We start from the raw sequence: 19,223 nt of genomic DNA on the forward strand, positions 1-19,223 counted from the left end.
CATTAGATTCGTCTTAATAAAAGAATTCTAATAATAGTAAAATTGCATTTCTAGTTTTAATATTAACAGAATTATATCATAAAATATATTTTTACTTTAGTATTTAAAGTTTATTTATAAGTTATATTAGTATTATTTGAAATCCTACCAGACATAAATATCTGACCCATAAAAATTTCCAAGATTAAAGATTAATAATAATTCTGATCATTTGCAAAATTATAAGTTTATACAATCTATAAATCAGGAATTAAATGATAAGTAAATTTTATATCACAAAATATCTTAATAAATAATATGAAATTGTTTTTTTACATGATTATCCAGTAGAATTAAAGTGGAAATATAAAAAAAATTGCAATTTATATTCACTGTAACAAGTCTACAGTAATTTATTAAGTTAAAAAATACCATTAAAATAAAGTATTTAATTGATGAATAAAAGTCAAATAAACCTTGCAATACAATTAAGATATAAGACAAATGAATTGTGAAGCTGGTAGCAAAAAATATAATACTACTAGTACTGAAATACAATAAAAACTTGAACAATAAGATATTAAGATTAGTTTAAAGACAGTTAGATAACATATTAGTAAATCTAAAGGTAAAAACTTTCAAAATTTTTACTTTTTAAAAACCATTAAACTAAATGATTGCAATAGGCAAAAAAACATAAATTTTGATTGAAAACAAATTATTTTTACTAATAAAAGTATCTTTCAATTATTTTAGTAGGATCTTAAATAGGTAACAATATAGAATTTGTGTAGAATAATCCAAAAAAGTGTAGATTATTTCCTTTTTTAAATAATTCTGACTAGCATTATATAATATTAGTCCTGAAGAGATGTGTAGAACTATTAGTAAATTATGCTAATTTCTTGTATCTTATTACCTATTTGTATATTGTTCAAGATCCTATTTCAATTAAATAGAAAGATCTAGCAGTTTATTGGAAAACAAAAATATTCTATATAATTAAATATTTATAGAAGGTTTTATATTTGAAATTGTTTTTCTTTTAAAAAATTTGGTAAATTAATTTGCTTTAAGTAAAATCTGAATGTTTTTTTTATATATAACATTTATGAAAGAAATCTCTTGTCTTTTACCTATAAACTTTTTGGTAAAAATAACATAAACTGAATCTTATAAAAAATAATGATTTCAAGCATTGTTCAAAAATATATAAAAAATGGAAAGAAGAAAATAAAGTAGTTGTACTTTCTTAACCATTTATATTTTTCAATCAAAATCCAATAGAAAATGTATAGCAACTTTTAAAAATTAAAACATCAAAAAAAAAATTTGTACAACTAGAAAATTAAAGTGAAATTAACAAAAGAGTAAAATTAATTATTAGTTTAATTAGCTAATAATTTTATCAATAGTATGAAAAGAAGGGTTGTAATATTAATAAAGGTGGAAGAAGATTATATTATATATTAATAATTAGAGTTTATTTTATATTTTATAATAAAAAAAAAATTTTTATTTATTTATTATTGATTTTTTTTTTGGCGAGATTGAATGCTTATGTTTAGCATTATATTTATTTATTAAATAAATATTTATTTAAAATTCTAATATCTTTTTATATAATATAATTATTGTATAAGTATAATATAATTATATATGATTAGGGTGCTGTCAGATATTACCCAATATTTTAAGGGAAGGAGAGGTAATTAAAGATCTTAGGTTATATACAATACTATATAAGGAATTATATATACAGTTCACCCTCACTATAGTGAATCTCTCGGGCTGAAGATTGAGATTTACTATAGTAAGGGAATTCACTAATCACGTATAGCGAATAAAGATAAGATTTTTGCTATATCAAAAGTCTTATAATCACGTGATGACGATAATTATGACTTGACTAAGCAATAATTTATATTTTAAAAAAACATATGCAATAAAATAAATTTTCTTTGTTTTTTTTAATAAACTTGTGCATAAATACTTTTTATATTTGTGACATTCAAAGATTATTACTTTATTAAGTATAATAAACGCAATTATTGTAAATCTGTAATACAATCATTTATAAAGACAATCCTGATCAATCTGGTACTCGATAAAACCTTCATATTCTTCTTCATGATTATAAAAGTCCCTTTCATTAAAATATAAAGTTTCAAAATTAATATTATCAACGTCCATAATATTATCTTTAACACCTTCTCTCATATTATTATTACCAATACCGTCAACACTGTTGTTAGATTTAACGAACAGGTTCAAACTCGTTTGCTTTTTTAAAAAAAAATTATTTCTATAAACCTCCTTCCTAGCTTTTTTCATTGCTTAAAGTGCACTTTTATCAATAATATCTTGACTATTATTTTGTTCTAAATAGATAAATATTTTATTAAATGCGGCTAAAACTTCAGAGCTAGATACTAAAGTAATTTCACTATCACTTTTATTGTCAGAAATGGAATTATTTTCTTTAAGAATGGCAACAATCTGCTCTTCAGTTAGTGTCTCACCATCAATTTCATTTTCTTGATCTATTCTAATATATTCTTCGGCAGTAAGAGGGTATGTATATTCAAGTTTATCAATTAAATCTTGAATTTCTCTACGTTCATTCTCTTCTGTCTCTTTATGTTCATTCTTTTCTATTTCATCTTGAGAATCTGTATCATCTAATGGCAAAATTCCTGCATCTTTCCAGCAGTTAAATATAGTTTTGGAAAGAACTTTATTCCAAGCTGAAACCACATATTTAATAGCTTTTTTGATATTAATTGGTGACTTACTATTGCCTGTTTCTTGTTGAAAATCAAAGGCTTTGATATGATTTTGAAGGAGTAATTTTCGATAGTGTGCCTACAAATATACAAATACAGTAAATCAACTTTGTAATAAATAAAAAATTGCATTAAAATTTTAGAGTTATTTACCTTAAAGTTATTGATAATACCTTTGTAGGTGTGCAGTTGTGTTAGGAGGTAAAAACTTAATTTCTATATTAGTTAATTCCACACCTTCATATAAAGCATGAACGGGAGCATTATCTACAAGAAGAAGAATTTTTCTTCCTTTTAATCTCATTGTTGCATCAAGCTGACGAATCCAGTCATTCTAAATTGAGACTTGCATCCAAGCTTTTATATTCCAGTAATATTCTACTGGTAAGGATGACTTTGGTAAGTTTTTTAAGGAACGGGAGTTTTTGTATTTATGAATGAATGCTGGTTTAAGCTTTTCTGTACCAGTTGCATTAGAACAAAGGAGAATTGTCACCCGATCTTTTGATTGTTTTCGTCCAGATACAGGTTTATTAGAAATTGTTCTTTTAGGTTCCATTTTCCAATAGAGACCAATTTCATCACAATTGAAAACATCATCAAGACTATATCCACGAATCAAATCTTGAAGCTCCTTCCTAAATTCATCAAGTTTTTCAAGTGGCGCACTTGCAGCTTCTCCTTGCTTTAAATAACAAAAAAGATTACGTCTTTTTTTAAATCTGTCAATCCAACCATTACTTCCTTTAAAATTTTCGATCTTATATAAAGATGCAAACATCATGGCTTTTTCATGTAAAACTTGATCACTAATATCAACACCATTTTCCAAAGCTTTTAATACCCATAATGTAAGTGCTTCTTCAATTTCTGGAAAAATCGCCTTAACTTGTCTTTTTCCTTTAGCTTCAGGTGCTTGGGGATCAATTTCAAGCCACTTTTGTGAATTTTTTAACGTATTACTAATACATCCTTCACTAACATCAAATAATTTTGCTAGTTCTTTATTTTTTATAGAAGGTTCATTGACTTTTTTAAGACATATTTCGTGTTTTCAAGTGGGAACAAGGAAGCTCTTTTTGGCAAAGTTTTTTTCTTGGAATATTTTACCTTTACCTTTATAAGCTATTGAAAAGTACGCAAAATTTTGTATTTTGAGTTTTAGGCATAGTAGCGTTAATGTGTGAAGAAAATAATTAACTGAATTGGGATTATTTTATTATCAATCAAAGATAAATATGATATTTTCCCTTTTTAGTTTAAATCACGAAATTTTTCTAGCTTCTAAAGGCAAATTGAATATTCAAATAAATTTCATATGATCAAAAATTCACTAATTAATTGTGTAACATTTTAAAAATTCGTTATAGTGAAAATCTTCATTATATCAAGGGTCATTTTATTAATACTGGTTCCAGAATTTAAATTCGAATTACGAGTTACAGAGAATTTATTATAAAAATTCACTATACCAAGAATTATTATTTATAAAAAAAACCGTACCTGAACTTTTCTTTATTATAGCAAATTATTCACTATATAAAAATTCACTATAGGAAGGGTGAACTGTATAACATATCTTACTTAAAGGAGGGAGGTAAACTCTTATATTAAAGTGATATTAGGTAATATTTGACAGTTTATAATAATAAATATCTTTATAACTATGTTGATTTTGAATATTATACTAATATTATAATATATCTTCTATTTTTTCAAAGTTTACTTCACAAAATATTAATAATACTATTACTACTATCATTACTATTTAATATTTACTATTACTAAAAAAGTTTTCTCTATATTCAAATTTTTAATATTAAGTAAAAAAAAACTTTGAATAGCAGAAACAATTCCTTAATATCTGATTTTCAATCTATAAACTTATCAGTAATATTGGTTTAAATATCAACTTTAAATAATTAGAATTTAAGATTTTATTGAAATAGATAAATTGTAGGTCTCAAAAATTATAATTATCTATTATAACTATACTTCTCCGCTAATTAATTACGTCGTATTTCGGCGAACGGACCAATTCACTATTTATTATAAAATTACTATGAATTAATTACGTCTGTCAAAATACATTACGTCTGTCAAAATAAATTTAATTAGTATTTTGTCATTTTGACGAAAAGTATAATTATAACTAATTATACTATAAAACTTATAGTTCTTTTTAATAATATAACTTCTAATGAGCATAAATTTTTTCAGAATATTTTTGAAATTAACACCATTTTTATCTATTAAATACAAAAAAGAAAAATAGCTATATATTAAAAGAATGAAAAATAAAAAATAATAAAAATAATAAAAATATAAAATAAAAAAAAATATACAACTGTAAATTAAATATTATCAATCAAAATATGTCTAAATTATTTTTAAAAAAATATTTTAAAGTAATAGTTTAGGTTAATAGAATATATCTATAATATTATTGTTAGATAAAATAAAAATTGGATAAACTTCAAATACTTAATAAAAAACTTAAATTATATATATAAATATAAAAGAAAAAAAAATTCTAATAAAAAAAAAATTACAGAAATATATATATAGGAAAAACATAAATTTCTTTAAACAGTTATATAGTTAGATTTATATTTTAAAGGTTTATGTAATAAAGTATTCACAAATGTGATTAATAAAAGAATTAATAAAACTTTAATAGCTAAAGAAAATATAATACAAAAGAATTTAAAAAAAAACTAAAAAATTATTATTATCATTTAAATTTAATAAGATTTATGATAGAATCCTATTTACTTTTAATAGAAATTACTAAAATATAAATGATTTAAATTAATTTTTGAAAAAATGTAATTTAAACAAAAATAATATTTTTTATATATATAAAAAAGAATTTTCTAATTATTACCAAAGATTACTGGTAATTGAAATTATGATAAGTCTAGTAAAAATTGATAATTCTAGCTAATAGTGATGATTGCCCTAATAATTTGAGTAAAAAAATTATAAAAAAAAGTAATTATATTATTTAATATATTTTAGATCAAAGAATTCAAATAATTTCAATATAATTTTAGCTATTAAATAAATTAAATCATTTACTATAGAAAATAAATTCAGATTTCAGATTTTGGTAAAATATAATTTTATTATAAAAATCAATTTCAAAGCCATCTATACATTGAAATCATAAGGTTAAGAATCCTATTATATATAGATAAATTAAATTACAAATAAAAAAGAAAATATTACACTAAGTTGTTTTGATTTTTTTTCTTTTTAAACCAGTTAACTAAGAGATAGAATTGCTGGTAAAATTACCAATAAATTTGAAATTTTTACTGATATCTTTATTATAAATAAGTGGAATTCTTTTATGATAAACAATGACCATTTATGCATAAAACTTTTTAAAAAAAGACTGGAATTATTTTTATGTTATACATCTTTATAATTCTTTAAATTTATTATTAATTCAATAAATTAGAAGATGAAAAGCACAATTTGTATTCATTTCATTTTGAATTAAAAAGAAAGTTTAATAAATAGCCATTACAAAGGATAGATTGTGATTGTAAACTTATATATATATAAGATAAATGAATGGATATTTTGTTTCATTGGATATATGAAACACAAAAACAAATCCATGTGAAAGTTCATGTAGTTTCATTGCATATGAAAAAACAGCTGGATCATCATTATGTAATGCTTTCTTTTTCTTTTTGAAGATACCAGTCTTTTTTGACATAAAATCATCTATAAATGAAAGATATACAGTCTATATCATGTTCTCCTATCTTACCTGCACCTTTTGTTGAAGAATACCATGTGAATGAAGTACAAACTCCTGGTTCAATTGAAAGATTAGGCAATTACAGAATGAATTCATCAAAAAACAATCAAGTTCTTAACTGATGAATTTTGATATAATTGTTATTTCCCTTTTGAGGTTTCTGGCATGGTGAATAGAAAGCACACAAAGTAAAACAGTTAAAAAAATGCTTTGTTGGGTCTCATTATAAATTTCACAATGATTGATTTCAAAAGCAGAAGAGAAAGAAATCCATGTGATAATTCAAGATATAGTTGGTGTGGAAACATTCAGAATATTGGAGGATTAGAAACATACAAATGTAAGAATTGCAGAGATAGAGATGTCAATGGTGCCCCGAGGGATATTCCTTCGGGCTTTGTCATAAGACATCTTCATGCATGAAATAGTAACTTTAGTACTTTACTTAGTAATTGATTATTATTAATGTGTTACAATCAATCCGGTCGAGAATTAAACGTGATGTATTACGAAGGTAGGTTCGTACGATAGTATGGCGTACATGCAATATTCGATATCGACATCTGTTTAGGTGTTTTTTTTGACCAGTAAAATAAAAAAATTAGGTGTGCGGCGTGACATTATCGAAAAATATATACCAGTACCAGTTTTTATTTTAAACTAAAAAGATGATCAAATCCACAAAAAAACAAAAAAATTTTTAGGGTAAATAAAATAATGTATTAAAAAATAATTCGAATGAAAATATATATGTAAAAACAATACAGAAATTAAAGAAAAAAATTTTTTCCATTTTTACTTTATCTAAAAAAAAAGATAAAATTAATTTCAGCATCCGGATCATTCTTTGATGATTTGCAAACAATACTATATAGATACCTAGAAAATTGGTTTTAAGCAATAGTAAAATAAAGTGATAATTGAAATTGAAAATAAAAGTAAAATAAATGCCCACTTTAGAAAAAGAAATTCAATCATCTTTCATATCCCTGAACAAAAATATTAAAATGATTAATAAAATATAATCAATTATATATACGAAATAAGTAACCAGCACTCTTACTTATCATCATCACGACGCTCAACACTTCTGGAACGACTTCTTTTTGGACTGCGTGAATCATCACGACGACGAGGTGAAACCGAACGAGAACCATGTTCTTTACCATTAGCAGGAGGAGTCTTGGATCTCGACCGTGAACGACGAGAACTTCTACGAGGGGAACGAGAAGGTGATCGACGAGAACTACGACGTGGAGATCGAGAACGAGACCTTGAACGACGACGACGATCACGATCACGGTCAATATCATTATCCTAAATTCAACAAATAAAAAATTAATACATACTTATATATATATGTATATATATTAAAATGCAATAAAATGTAAAATATCAAATATATTCACCGGAGCTTCACGAAGAATAATACGTTTACCCTTCAATTCTGTATCATCAAGCTTTCTGATTGCATTCTTCATATCTTCGTATGAGGAAAATTCAACCACACTGATATAAATTTTTAATATAATAATTAGTTTCGGGAAATAAATAAATAAGATTAAATAATTAAAATATTCATTATTCATACCCTTCCCCATCACGGTCTTTGTGACAATCAGCAAAAGTCACTTCACCTGCTTTCCGCATTAGGTCCTTCAGATCCTTTAGTAAAAGAATGGTAGAGAGAGGAGGGGAAGTAGGGTTTGATTTGAGTTATGCTATACGGAGATCCTCTAGGGCACTTGTCATTCCATATATGAAGAACCAAATAAATATGCCAATGGAAGGAACAAGAGTCGGCATATCCAAAGAAAGGCAGTAAAGGTAACCAAATTAATAGAATCCAATAGAGCCAGAAAAGGGAGGAAATCGCCTTATTGATATTTTGAGTTACTCTCTTCCTTCCAGGCATAAGAAACAACAACTTCTAATTTATTCTATTTCAGGTGCACTTTAACAGTAGTAGATAAATCATGGAAGATAACGTTGGCCAGTTCCCGATTTGTCCCCTTTTTATTAATTTTATCTCCCAATTATAAATTTGGGATGAAATGCAATTGTAATTCTTTGGGATGCAGACAACTATTAAGACTTTTCAAGAATAAGAATCCAAAAAAAGCCATAACAAGCAACCATGCGGGAAAGAAGAGCTATAACCAAAGGCCAAATCAAACTAGTAGAACACCAGGGACATAAGAGTAGGGACCAGAAGGCCAGCCAAATAGCGAGAGCTGCAGGCGGCAAATGTACGGATTTTTGGAACATAGTTGCATACCTGCCAGCTACAGCTTGATGACAAATTTTCCACAATTAATCGGTATTGAGGATTTCTTTGCGGAGGAGCGAACCGACTATAAGATTGAAAAAAAAAGATAAACAAATCGTTCAGCTGATGATACACGTAATTAAAACAAACAAAAAGAATTCAAATGCATAAAGGAAATTCAAGGATGGGGAAGAGGAATAAAAGTTTCCAGGACTGTGTTGCAACGTGCCTGCCACGATCGCGGTCGCGGTCGTCCCGGCGACGATCATCCCTATCCCTGTCCCTATCCCTGCGGTCGTCCCTGTCTCTGTCTCTACGATCATCACGGTCACGACGTCTACGTTCTCCTCTAGCGTATTCAACAATTAATCTAATATAAAATAACATAATTTAAGAACAAAAGTATATTCCATATCTACAGTAAAAAAGTTATAAAGCGAATTAAGTAATTCGTACTTTTCACCCATAAAACTCTTTCCATTAAAAGCGTAAACAACATCATCAGCATCACGGTGGTCTCGAAACTCAACGAAACCGAAACCATTCATCAATTTTATTTCTCTGATGGTGCCGTAATTACGAAAAAGCTTTTCGACATCTCGTTCACGGGCATCTCTCGCAAGACGACCAATATATACCCTTGTTGCCATTATAAGGTTGAAGTCACAAAAGGCAAGAAAAAAATTTTTTAGGAAAAGGTTTTATTTCGGCTGAATCGAGTGATAAACTATGTATACAATATTTAATAACGCACGTGATTATATTTTATACTGCCACCAATTGTAAATTATGGCTGTGTTGCTAAGCCAGTTTTTATAATTTTAGCATGTAGATTGTTGGAATATCAAAAAAGATAAAAACCAGCTAATTAAAGAAAATGGATAAAAAAAGAATTTGTAAAAAAGTGTAAAAAAGAATTTAATAAAAAGAAAAAGAGAATTGGTAAAAAAAATGAATGAATTTGGTAAAAAAAAGTGAGTTTAATAAAAGTATTACTTCAGATAATTTTTACATATAAATCTTTTTAATAGAAAGGTAAGTATATTACTTTAAAAGATTTTATATTTTATAATTTCTTATAATAAAAAAATTTTATTATATTAAAATCATAAATTCTGATTTTTAAATAAATTACTAACTAAGTATTATTTATGATTTTTAAATAAGAATACATATATTGGTTTTTAACTAAATATTTGATATATATAATTTATAATTAAGGCTTTTTTAATTTTTGTGATTATCTTAAAATCTAATAATCAGATTTAAATAAACTTTTTTATTTGTAAAACTCATTAATAGTTATAATTTAAAAAAAAATTATGATAGTTTTATGTAGAAACTTTATTAATAAGTATATTTAAGCAGCACTGTGTATTTCCTGTTTTCAGAAATGTAATCATATTCAATATTAAGTTTTTTGCCTGGATGAGATCACTTTAAAGTTCAATAAACTAAAATTTTTATTAAAATATAGGAAAAGTTTCACTTGAAAATAATATCTTAATTATAAGGCTTTCGTTTGCATATTTATTTATATATATATACGACTAAAATTGAAAAAGTTAAATCATGACGATCTGCCGCAGTAAAAATTTTTTTTGCACACCACTGTATCTAAGATTTTAAAGATCAAATTGATTTCTTTCTCTTTCAACAATTCAAAATGTTTAGATAAAAACGATAACGAAGGTAAAAATTCTATTTTTCAATAATCAATACTTAAATATTCTAATCATTTCTAATATTTCACTGCAGAACAAGATTTGTCATTGTATCCTACTATCGAACAGGTAGTAAGAAATATATTCCTGGATGCGGAAAACGCCCAAGTCAGAAAATGTCAAGCAAATCTCTGGGGCTAATAAATTGGATCCGGTTGTTGTGATTAAACCCAATCCTACTTGGGTCACAAATTATGGATGGATTGCTTATAACAATGCCATGGATCATTTCGCAACGTATAATCTCAACAACAATCAGAGAAGGGGACGAACTTAGCAGATGTGTATTCCATTTCAAAGACATACAAGAATTACATACGGTTCGAGATGGAATTTGCAACGCCAATCTCATCCCAAATGGGTTCCACATCCCTCGAGGACTACAAGCGAGTGGTACTAATAATCCGGTACCGCTTGGACAAGCATATTTAGTTATCAAGTTAGGTGTAAAGAAATCGGAATTTTTGGAAGATATTAAATTTTTTCATCAAATTTAGTCATGGATTGTGTCCTGAGGGACAAAGATAAAGATAAATTTTTACAATTAGGATATCAAATTAGAGAATAATAATTAAATAAATTCACAAATTACAGATTGCTTTTACGAATCACGTGTTAGTCACATGCAGGACCTCAGGGTCTCAGTCTATGAGTAATATTTTCAGTCACGTAATAGAAAAGTTCCCTCTCGCCGGGAATGGTTATAAACTCTTAATTTCGAAGAGTATTTATTGAAAGTGCTTTGAGTTGGGAAACTTTGGTATTGTTTGCTTAAGTCTCCGAGGGCCTACCAACCATATCTAACACCCAATCGATTCCTTAATCCAGTTCATTTATACCTTCATATTCCGACTGGTCCCTTCATATACAGCACCTTCCAGCTAAATCCTGGAATGAAAACTAGGTATTAGTTGCAACTTTGAAGACGTCTCCTTGCAAATTCTCAGTCTCAACCGAAAGTAACCTACCTTAATTGCGTAATGTCCCGTCCAGGCCAAAGGTATGAAGTAAACTACCTGTTTCGTCTCGCCGGCACCTTTACATACTGCAATATGCGCATCTTCACTTGCCAACATGTGTTAGAAAAAAATATCGCAAATATGTATTTTGTGAAAAGCACATCCCTATTCTTCGGCAAGAATTTTCCCGATATTGTACTGCGCATTTCAGGTGATTGATTTCATCCAATGCTATAAGCCTATAATTGCAAATTTTAATTTATTGCTTGAAGTATTGCAGGTAAGACAATATTCCAACTTATCTTGGGAATACAACTTTACTAATTTAGGATCATAAGGGAGCTGATTCCCATTTTCACAGTACCATGAGCCATGTAATCCAAAATTACCTTACTTTCCATCGCAGATAGGGCATGGTGAGCTCCACGGCTGAGATGATGTAAAATCATAATTATCAATCCAACTGAAACTATTTCCAAATTTCAAGTATGGGAAGTGCTCTAAGACAGATTTGATAATTAATTCTGGATCAGGTCTGACTTCAAAAGTTATAGGCCTTTTTTCTTCATATTGCTCAGAAGATGATATATAGGATACTTTGTTTTCTGGCTTCAGATTTATGAGAAGGCAATCTTCTGATAATTGCTATGGCTCATACCCAGTTTCTTTTTTATATTTTTGTATAAGTTGGACTGAATCTTATCTGTCAAAATGCTTGGTAACCCAGTTAATTTGGCATGCCAATCCAGGTATTCGGAAGTTAATATTTTATTGGATTCACTCATATTTCCTTTTTTCTATGATCACAGATCAATTTAAATCCCTTTTTCTCTTTAGTTTGAAAAAAAGATTAAAATTCCAGATAGAAAGCTGTCTAATATCTTTTATCATATTTCTAAAAAAATAGTTAGATATATTACCAAAAAAATAGTTAGATCATCTCCTGCAGGAGGAGGAGTATTGAGACTATGCAGTTATCTCAATTTCATGCTGTTCACATTTAATAAAGTAAGATTCAGATTTATACATACTTTTTATATTTTTCTCATCATCATAATCTAAACTGCATAATGGGCATGATGTCTTATCAGTAATGCCATAATAATCAAAATTTTCACTACTAAATTCCCTATATAAAGCAGGATATTGGTCTAATATTTTGTTGCGAAAATAGGAGCAGTTATGAAGTGGACTCTTGGATGAGGAATAGGTAGTATCACGTCTACCTTGGTAACCAATTTTTTCAAGCTAAAGGAATCGCCCAAAGAATTGGAGACATCAGTTTAACTAGAAGTATCATCATTAATAGAATTATTTGAGTGATACGAATAGTAGTAGAGTATGGTGGAGGTGTTGAGTATAGTATAACGTGGACGTAACATTACAGTCAACTCTCTTTATAGTCACACATTTGGGACAGTCCATATTTGGTGATTATGAGCAAACAGTCTTATGACTTTATCTTTTATTATTAAATTTAAACGAAAAGTACAATAAACAGATCGAACAATATTACAAATATCAAAATATAGAAAATAAACATAAAAAATAAAAAGAACTAGCTTCACGATTCATACAAGTAAAGAAATCTAAACAAAATAAAATTAAGTAAAGAAAAACTAAACTATTACAGAAACGCATACCCCATCTTTACCCGAAGGCCAGTGTGAGTCAACTATCCAGCATGTCCTAAGATCCAAACCGTTACCAAAAAGAAATCCTAAGTAGAGGCTGAACTGTTAAGCGGCGCCAAAAATCCAAATGTGAAATCCAAGATCCCCCACGGATTATAGAAGAGGAAACCCAAGAAACCCAGGAATCCAAGGAAGCTGTCGCCAAAGAAGGTGTCGAAGAGTCAAGAGGAATGTTAGAGGAAGGACAAAGAGTAGAAGGAGGCCCAAGAGCTGACGATTTCATTTTTTTTGTAATGCCTTGAGCTGATTCCCAATGATGAAAGAAAATGGAACGGCACAACCAGATTTGGACATAAAGGTCAAAGTGAAAGTCGTGCAAAGGTGTATCTAAGACAGACCATATGGTAAGTGAAGAATAATAATTTCCAAGAAACTCTGTAAGGGATATCGGTATAAGTCCTCGTGCGAGTCTCAGGCAAGAAAATGAAGGAGGGACACAATTCCAACAATCAAGAGCCATAAATTCAGCAGCAAAAGAGTCCGGTAAAGGTATTAAAGATGACGCGGAAAGGAATTTGTCAAGATAATTAGTCCGGAGAGCCAATAGAAGTGTTTTAAAGGTATTTAAAGGGCTAAATTCCAGTAAGATATAAGGACAGGTCCACAAGTGGTCTAAAGTCTCAGGGAGAAGAGTTGCATTGAGGACAAAGCCAGCTCGGATTATAAAGGTGAGGCTTTCGTCTCTGAAGAGTTGTAAGCGTTGGAAGCATATCTAAAAGTAATTTGATACGAAAACCACAAAACTCAGAACGGCCATTCCGATGAGAAGCAAATTGCTTATTGTTATTGAGACAAAATATGGTACAAGCCCAATCAATATCAGAAATTGAAGAAGAGGAATTAAATCTCGGTAATACAGCAAGAGTTAAAAGACTTTTAGCGTCAAAAATATCTCTAAAAAATTTCCGGATATTCATATCCACAGGTAAGGAATTAAATTGTAAAATGCAAGGAGCCATCAATACCGATGGTGAACAAGAAGGAAGATGTGAATCAGTATGAGCGGCTTTGGCTAATGCATCCACATGATTATTCAAAGGGTCGTCAGCATGAGCAGGAACCTTGATCAAGGTAATATCCAGATTCTTTTGCAACATAATAGTGCGTATGGAGGACCACAAAAGGTGGTTGGATTCTTTAAGCATTCTGGGAATAAAAGGAGCATCCACATATAAAGACCATAAAGAAAGTAATTGAGCACAATCAGTAGCGACAGTAATCTTAGAATTCCAAGGGAGGGAGTCCAATCCATGCAATAAAGCAAACACTTCTGAACGTAAAGCAGAAGGAAGGATAGAAGAAATGATATTATAATGGGATTCCAAAATAAATCCATCGGAATCTATAGCAGTCCATGCATAAGCCATCGAAGGAATCGGATGACTAGAAGAAGGAAGGAAGGAGCCATCAATATAAAGTGTAGATACCGAAGAAGGAAGGTGGATATCAGAAATCTGAGACACTTGATTGCTCATAAGGGGTGATCGAACTGGAGCAAAAAGATGAAATAGTAATAAAGATTTGGCATAGCCTAGCGAAGCGGAAAGTGAGACCGATCGAGTGTCTGCATGTATATAAGTACGAGGCTTCGTAGGGTAACGGATGAGATTTGATAAAGGCACATAAGAGAAGCACTTTTCAGAAGGACATCGTTTAAGCAATGTTTTGGAAGTAGAGGATCGCGGAAGAGCAGAGGCACATCCTTGGCATGCAGTAAAATCAGATAATAAATCATCAACAGATGACGCAATCCAATGTGAAATAAGAGCTTCGTTACGTGGAGCTGGATATGTAGTAATCACACGGCCAACAAGAAAAGAGTTAGTATTACGATTAAAAGAAACAGCCCATTGAGGGTTAAACCAATAATTTCGACTAATATCTATAAAGGAAATAGAAGCTACAGTATGAGAACTAGGAATTCTAAATCGTTGTAAAATAAAAAAAGAAGGTGAATTAGGAATAACAATAAGGTTAAACAAATAATTAAACCAAGCAGGCACAGATCCTTTGTTCGATACTCGTTTAAGAAAGCGCAAATCTTTCCATGAAAGAAGTCGAGAGCCACACGGTGTAATCAGTTGGGCAAGAAAACGAGTGCAGAAATTATTCCGAACATTTTTCATGGAAGTAAATAAATCTTTTGGTAAAATAGACCGGAGTGGAATCGCCAGTCGTAAATCTTTCCTCGGAGGTCGGAACAATAAAGACCACGTGATATTCAATCGAGAAGAGAACAATAAAGAATTGAACAAAGAATGTGTTCGTAAGGAAAAGGTATGGGACCATGGTTCTAAATCAATAGTAGAGGGACAGACATCACAATCCAAAAATCCTTGCAGATAGGTAATCATATAGTTGGCAAAAAGCTCATATGAAGGGTGAGAAAAAATTCTTTGCCATGAAGCCACATGAGATGATAGAAACCGACCAAACGCTTGTTGGATAGAGAACGGCAATAATGTAAAAAGCGCAGGAAGAGGAGTGCATGGCGAGCGCAGCTCTGTCGATAAGAGAAAGCATTGGAGAAACCATGCGATTAATGGTGGATTCAGCAAATAAGGTGGATTGTAGGCGAAACTCTAGCCTTGGAAGTAAAACAATATTATAAAGATAGGCCACGTGTTGTGCCAAAAGTTTTTTAGGACTAAGTAAAGCAGCCATATCTTTGACCATGGAAACAGTTTGGTTGTGAACAAAACGAGAAGAAGCCGAAAGATTAAACCAAACACCTAAAAATCGAAAAGATGTAGATAAGGCTAATGCCTTTAAAGTAAGGGTATGAGATGTAATTAAAGGGGATGAAGAAAGATCAAACACAATAGTTTGAGAAAATTGTTCAGAAGAAAGAAGGATATATTTTGCTGAATTAGCTTGAGTATTATTTAAAGTATAAAATTCAGCAGTAATGGAAAAGCGATCTTCAATTCCTCGTTTAGATGAGGCAATTAAGGTAGAATCATCCATAAAGGTAATATGCGAAACAGGAAGATTGTGTTGTTCATAATCAATTGGAGAATAATCCAATAATGCAGAAGATTTTAAATTAAAGGGATCACAAGCTTCTCGATTAAGTGTGGTAAGCAAAGGATCCAAGTAAATAACCCATAATAATGGAGAAATGATTTCACCCTGGTCAATACCAATTCTAACTCTATATCCAGGAGTATCACCATGATGGGTAATAATTTTGTTATTACGTCTTGTAAAAAGGTTGATGATAAATTTAATCAATAAAGACGGTATATGTAGACGGATTAAAGCTAATCTGAGCATGTTTAAATCAATTGAGTCAAAGGCCTTAGAAATGTCCTGAGAAACAATCCATAATTCTTGGTCATTGTTTTTATCAAAGCGTCGTTGATGAATGATAGCATCCAGCATCTTAATAGGAATGTCAGTGGAACCACCTGGCAATCCAGCAAAATTACCACCTTGGAGTACATGGTTATCAGCTAGGGTTTTTGAAAGACGAGTTGTAACGACCTTAACCACACATTTTCGTACAGTTTCCAACAAAGTGATAGGTCGCGTATTTTTCAATTGGGCGTCAAATTCATGAGGTTTTGGAATGGGATAAACGAGCGCTTCACGCCAATCGGCAGGAATATCTCCATGAGTAAGACAAGCATTTGCTAATACAAGGGACAAATTAAAAGCTTCTCCAGTTAAATGTTTGAGCATCTCATAAGAGATCTTGGAAGGACCGGAGGCTTTATTATTAGGCATAGAATTGAGAGTGTTCTTCCATTCATCGGCCAGAATAGGAGACATGACCGAGTTGTATAACGACGAATTAATATCAGGAAGAGGAGTATATGCACGTTGCCATCGTGGAGGAAACGAATTTGTAGAAGAATACTGGACCAAAGGAGGAGTAACAACCGATTGGAAATGTTCAATAGCCGCTTGTTTGATATCCAAAGGTTCAGTAAGAAGAGTGGGTTTAGAGTCAATTACAACCAAAACTCTGTCAAGAACGATAGAGCGATGTTCCACTGATAGGGCTGAAGAAATAAAAGAGCCCGGAGACATAGAGAAATGTTCATCTCTAAGAGCAGTATAATAATCAATGGAATCTACACGATGTTGATGAAGTTGTGTGGTAAGATATGCAGAAACCAAAGCTTTTTGCGAACGCAAAAATTTGATAAAAGCGGGAAGTGGTGTCGTACTATAAATAGGTATAGTATAATCTTTTAAAAGAGATTTGAGAAGAGTTAATTGTGTAGACAAAGAGTTAATCATCTGTGAAATTTGGGCAGGACGACTAGGCCGAGACGTGGTCAGTTTGAACAATAATCTATCCAAGAATTTATTAATAGCAATAAGCATTGTAAGCTTAGGAGGATATTTATGGTGATGGGTATTGGATACATGTTTAAATGGTAGAGAATCAATGGCACCACCAAGAATAGAACGTTTAAGAGCGTGCCAAAGTTTGTCCAGGGAAAGAGCTGAAAGTGAAGATATAGAAGGATGATGTGTGGTCAAATACAACTCAAGACGCGAGTTTCACTTCAATAGAAAATTTGTCCCAAGTATCATCTTTCAGATTTTTGTAGAGAAAAATGGTGCGTTGTTCGCTTTTTTGTTTTAATCTAGCTTTGGCTAAAGTAGCGAAACAAGAACTAAAATCAAAAGCCGTTATAAGTACACGGTGATCAGTAAATTGATTATCATTCAACTTAGGACAAGTTTCAACATGAGAGAAAAGACCAGGAGCGGGAAAGCCAGGGGATGACCAAATATAATCAAGTCTTGAAGAACCATTCTGATGATAAAAAGTGGGACTAGGACCTGAAATTGAAGAGATATGGGATTGATGATCCGTAAAATATCTAGAAGAAAGTGATCGTAAAATTTTTAAATGATGTTGAGGAAGATGTGAATGTGAAATTTCATCTGCATTAAAATCGCCAAGGATGACTACGTGATAGTTATTAGAGCGGGCTTTATCAAGCCATAAATTAAGTTGGGCAAAAATAGCATCACGTTCTTTATAATGAATAGAATGATAAGGAGGAAGATAAACAGAAATAATAGAAATTTTTTTTTGATGGAAAAAAAGATCTAATTTTAAAAGACGACCGTTCCAAGGATCAATCTTCTGAACATGTTTATGTAAAGGATGGTGAAGTAAAAGACCAACACCATCGATTGTGGTCGTGAAGTAAAAGGGGAAGGAGCCCAATAGGACTTAAAATTATGCTGGGAATGTTCATTTTGATAAATAAATTTCGCACCAGAAGAAGTAAGACGAGTATCATTTAAAGATAAAACGCCAAAGGAAGAATGAAGAAAATAATTTAGCAAATGCAATTGTCGAACAGGGGAGCACAAACCATTAACATTGATTTGTCCAAAGTTAATAAGAGGGGAAGAAAGAGAAAGAGAAGAAGGATTATTAAAACTATTATTATTGGATATCGCACTATTAGGGGGGTGAGATCCCTGTAATACACCCGATACAGATTGGTGTTCAATCATTGGAAGGGGAGGGTTTTGAGGGAGAGAAGGAGTCCAATTTTTCCATAATCGAACCAAGTTGGGCAGAAAGATTCTTTTGTGTAGTGGTGACATTAAAAATTTCCGATTGCAAACGAGAAGTGTCAGCACCGGGAGCAACATTAGTAGGTCGGGAGATAGGTAAAGGGACGTGTCTTCTTGATAGAATAGAGTTAGAATCCAGAGCAGAGAAGGAAGCATCAGGGGAGACGTCCATAAGAGAAGAAGAGGTATTGGGAGGAAGATTGAATCCAGAATTCATGTCTTGGGTTGGAGCATCATCCCATCCATTATTATAAGAATGAGTATAATTTTCATGATCATCCTGAGGCGAATGCAATTCAGAGTCGCCATGGGCGTCATAATTCATCATTGATTCCAGCTCAGATAGTCTATATTCATGAGCCGTAATAGTGTCATTCATCCAAGAGACTGTTTCCTCTAGAGTGTGGAGGGTGGTAGCGATCTCTTTAATCTGTGCCTTTAATTCATCAATAACATATTGGGGAAGGGTAGGAGCAGGATTATC

General features: G+C 30.6%; 4 protein-coding genes across 4 annotated transcripts; 2 read left to right on the forward strand and 2 right to left on the reverse strand.

The window, feature by feature from the left end:
• Nucleotides 1-2,316: 2,316 nt before the first annotated feature.
• On the reverse strand, nucleotides 2,317-2,897 carry OCT59_006231 (uncharacterized protein; the record flags this gene model as incomplete). The annotated part of the gene is made up of 2 exons (XM_066141126.1): nucleotides 2,317-2,773; nucleotides 2,863-2,897. The coding sequence occupies 2 exons, from the start codon at nucleotides 2,895-2,897 to the stop codon at nucleotides 2,317-2,319; spliced, it is 492 nt and encodes a 163-aa protein (XP_065997949.1).
• A 4,345-nt stretch (nucleotides 2,898-7,242) lies between these two features.
• Nucleotides 7,243-9,459, reverse strand: OCT59_006232 (uncharacterized protein; the record flags this gene model as incomplete). The annotated part of the gene is made up of 8 exons (XM_066141127.1): nucleotides 7,243-7,344; nucleotides 7,496-7,529; nucleotides 7,604-7,857; nucleotides 7,950-8,049; nucleotides 8,132-8,205; nucleotides 8,819-8,894; nucleotides 9,039-9,179; nucleotides 9,266-9,459. 7 exons carry the CDS (start codon nucleotides 9,457-9,459, stop codon nucleotides 7,511-7,513), a joined length of 858 nt encoding a protein of 285 aa, XP_065997950.1. The 3' UTR covers nucleotides 7,243-7,344; nucleotides 7,496-7,510.
• Nucleotides 9,460-10,450: 991 nt separating this feature from the next.
• Nucleotides 10,451-11,389, forward strand: OCT59_006233 (uncharacterized protein). The gene is made up of 2 exons (XM_066141128.1): nucleotides 10,451-10,501; nucleotides 10,568-11,389. Exon 2 carries the CDS (start codon nucleotides 10,728-10,730, stop codon nucleotides 11,028-11,030), a length of 303 nt encoding a protein of 100 aa, XP_065997951.1. The 5' UTR covers nucleotides 10,451-10,501; nucleotides 10,568-10,727; the 3' UTR covers nucleotides 11,031-11,389.
• Nucleotides 11,390-12,229: 840 nt separating this feature from the next.
• OCT59_006234 (uncharacterized protein) lies at nucleotides 12,230-12,706 on the forward strand (the record flags this gene model as incomplete). The annotated part of the gene is made up of 3 exons (XM_066141129.1): nucleotides 12,230-12,241; nucleotides 12,330-12,500; nucleotides 12,632-12,706. The coding sequence occupies 3 exons, from the start codon at nucleotides 12,230-12,232 to the stop codon at nucleotides 12,704-12,706; spliced, it is 258 nt and encodes an 85-aa protein (XP_065997952.1).
• Nucleotides 12,707-19,223: the final 6,517 nt, after the last annotated feature.

The sequence above is a fragment of the Rhizophagus irregularis genome, chromosome 14 (assembly GCF_026210795.1).
Source record: "Rhizophagus irregularis chromosome 14, complete sequence".
NCBI lineage: Eukaryota > Fungi > Glomeromycota > Glomeromycetes > Glomerales > Glomeraceae > Rhizophagus > Rhizophagus irregularis.